Raw genomic sequence first — 1312 nt, forward strand, 5'->3', positions numbered from 1 at the left:
GGAGGATGTTAGGGTGGCCACCTCCACGCTTTTGAACTTTTACAACCGTCACAGGGAAGGTCTTCTGGCCCACCAACGGACGGTGGAAGAGGATGCATACGGGAAAGCTGTGAGTAACTAACAATGATTTGTTGACTCAAATTGGATCTCTTTCTCCTACAGGAACGATTTGTACGTTTGCTCATCGACAAGAATATGTGGTATAACGTGGCCCAGTGGCTCAACCACCCTTGGATTTTGGCGTACACGGAAATGGCCCGAGCGGGACCATCGGTTGATTGGACCAAAATGTTCTCGATCCCACAACCCACCACCCCTACCTTCTTTATGGAAGGTTATGCCGGTCCCTCTCCCCCTTTACCTCCATCTTCGACCGATTCATTGCTCCCAGTCACAGTCCCAACTCCCCCATTGCCGGTACCGACAGCTTCATCATCGCTCCCGGCCCCAACAAAACCAACGCGTCGGGCAAAATCAACCGATCCTGTGCCAGCGGCTGAAACGAAGACCAAGAGTAAGACGAAGTCTGGGCAAAGGAAACCCGAGGCCAGGTCCAGCACCCAGCCACAATCAGAGGTGACTCCTAACGACACCGCTGCCCCAGTCCAAAGCAAAAAAAGAAAAGGGGACTTGATCGAAGCCAGGCCAAAGAAGACCAGAGTCGTGAGCGCAGAGTTCATCAACAGCAGCAGTGATGAGGAAACATTGAAGCCGAAGTCGGAGTCACTTCGACCGGTTGGTGGGGAAGCAAAGGCGGTTAAACCCAAGTCCCAGCCCCATTTCTCCCGCATGACACCCAGTGCCGGCTTCAGTCTCATCCGAAGGCCCAAGTTAGACCCCGACGCCGGTCCTCCCAAGACCGCCATGGCCGCTTTAAGGCAAGCCAAAACTGCCGAACGTCTTGCAAATCAGAATGCCGCGATTGCGAAAGGCAATTATCAGCTTGCGGATATCCCCTGTGAGGCCTGCAGCAAACGCCAAGATTGAGACATTGTTCCATGCGCTATCCGTTCCCCCCCACAACAAGGATCCTGCTTCACCTGCAGTACGGGTAAGACGACCTGCACATATGCAGTAACCAAGAAAAAGGACACCGACAGTGAGGTTGAAGACGAGATCCAAAAGGGGTTGCAGGATCTTGAAACGGCCACAGTCTCCGGGGGAGATGCCCAAGTGAAGATCGTGAGGAAGAAAGCGAGGTCAAAGAAGCCGCAGGTGAAGAAGGTGAAGCCAGATGTCAAAGAGAAGGGCAAGCAGGATGTCGAAATGGCCGCAGTCAGGCATGATGTGGAGCATGCAATTGACGTGGACA

At 53.5% G+C, this 1312-nt stretch overlaps 1 protein-coding gene across 1 annotated transcript in view; it reads left to right on the forward strand.

Moving 5' to 3' along the window:
- Positions 1-195: 195 nt before the first annotated feature.
- Positions 196-1312, forward strand: part of LACBIDRAFT_327603 (uncharacterized protein) — a gene marked incomplete at both ends in the record, with an annotated part of 5113 nt that continues 3996 nt past the window's right edge. Inside the window, 2 exons of the mRNA XM_001881441.1 lie at positions 196-958; positions 1076-1275. Of these exons, the coding sequence (XP_001881476.1) occupies positions 196-958; positions 1076-1275 (963 nt within the window). The remainder of the gene's footprint in view (positions 959-1075; positions 1276-1312) is intronic.

This window comes from Laccaria bicolor, genomic scaffold (genome assembly GCF_000143565.1).
Source record: "Laccaria bicolor S238N-H82 LACBIscaffold_13 genomic scaffold, whole genome shotgun sequence".
Taxonomy (NCBI): domain Eukaryota; kingdom Fungi; phylum Basidiomycota; class Agaricomycetes; order Agaricales; family Hydnangiaceae; genus Laccaria; species Laccaria bicolor.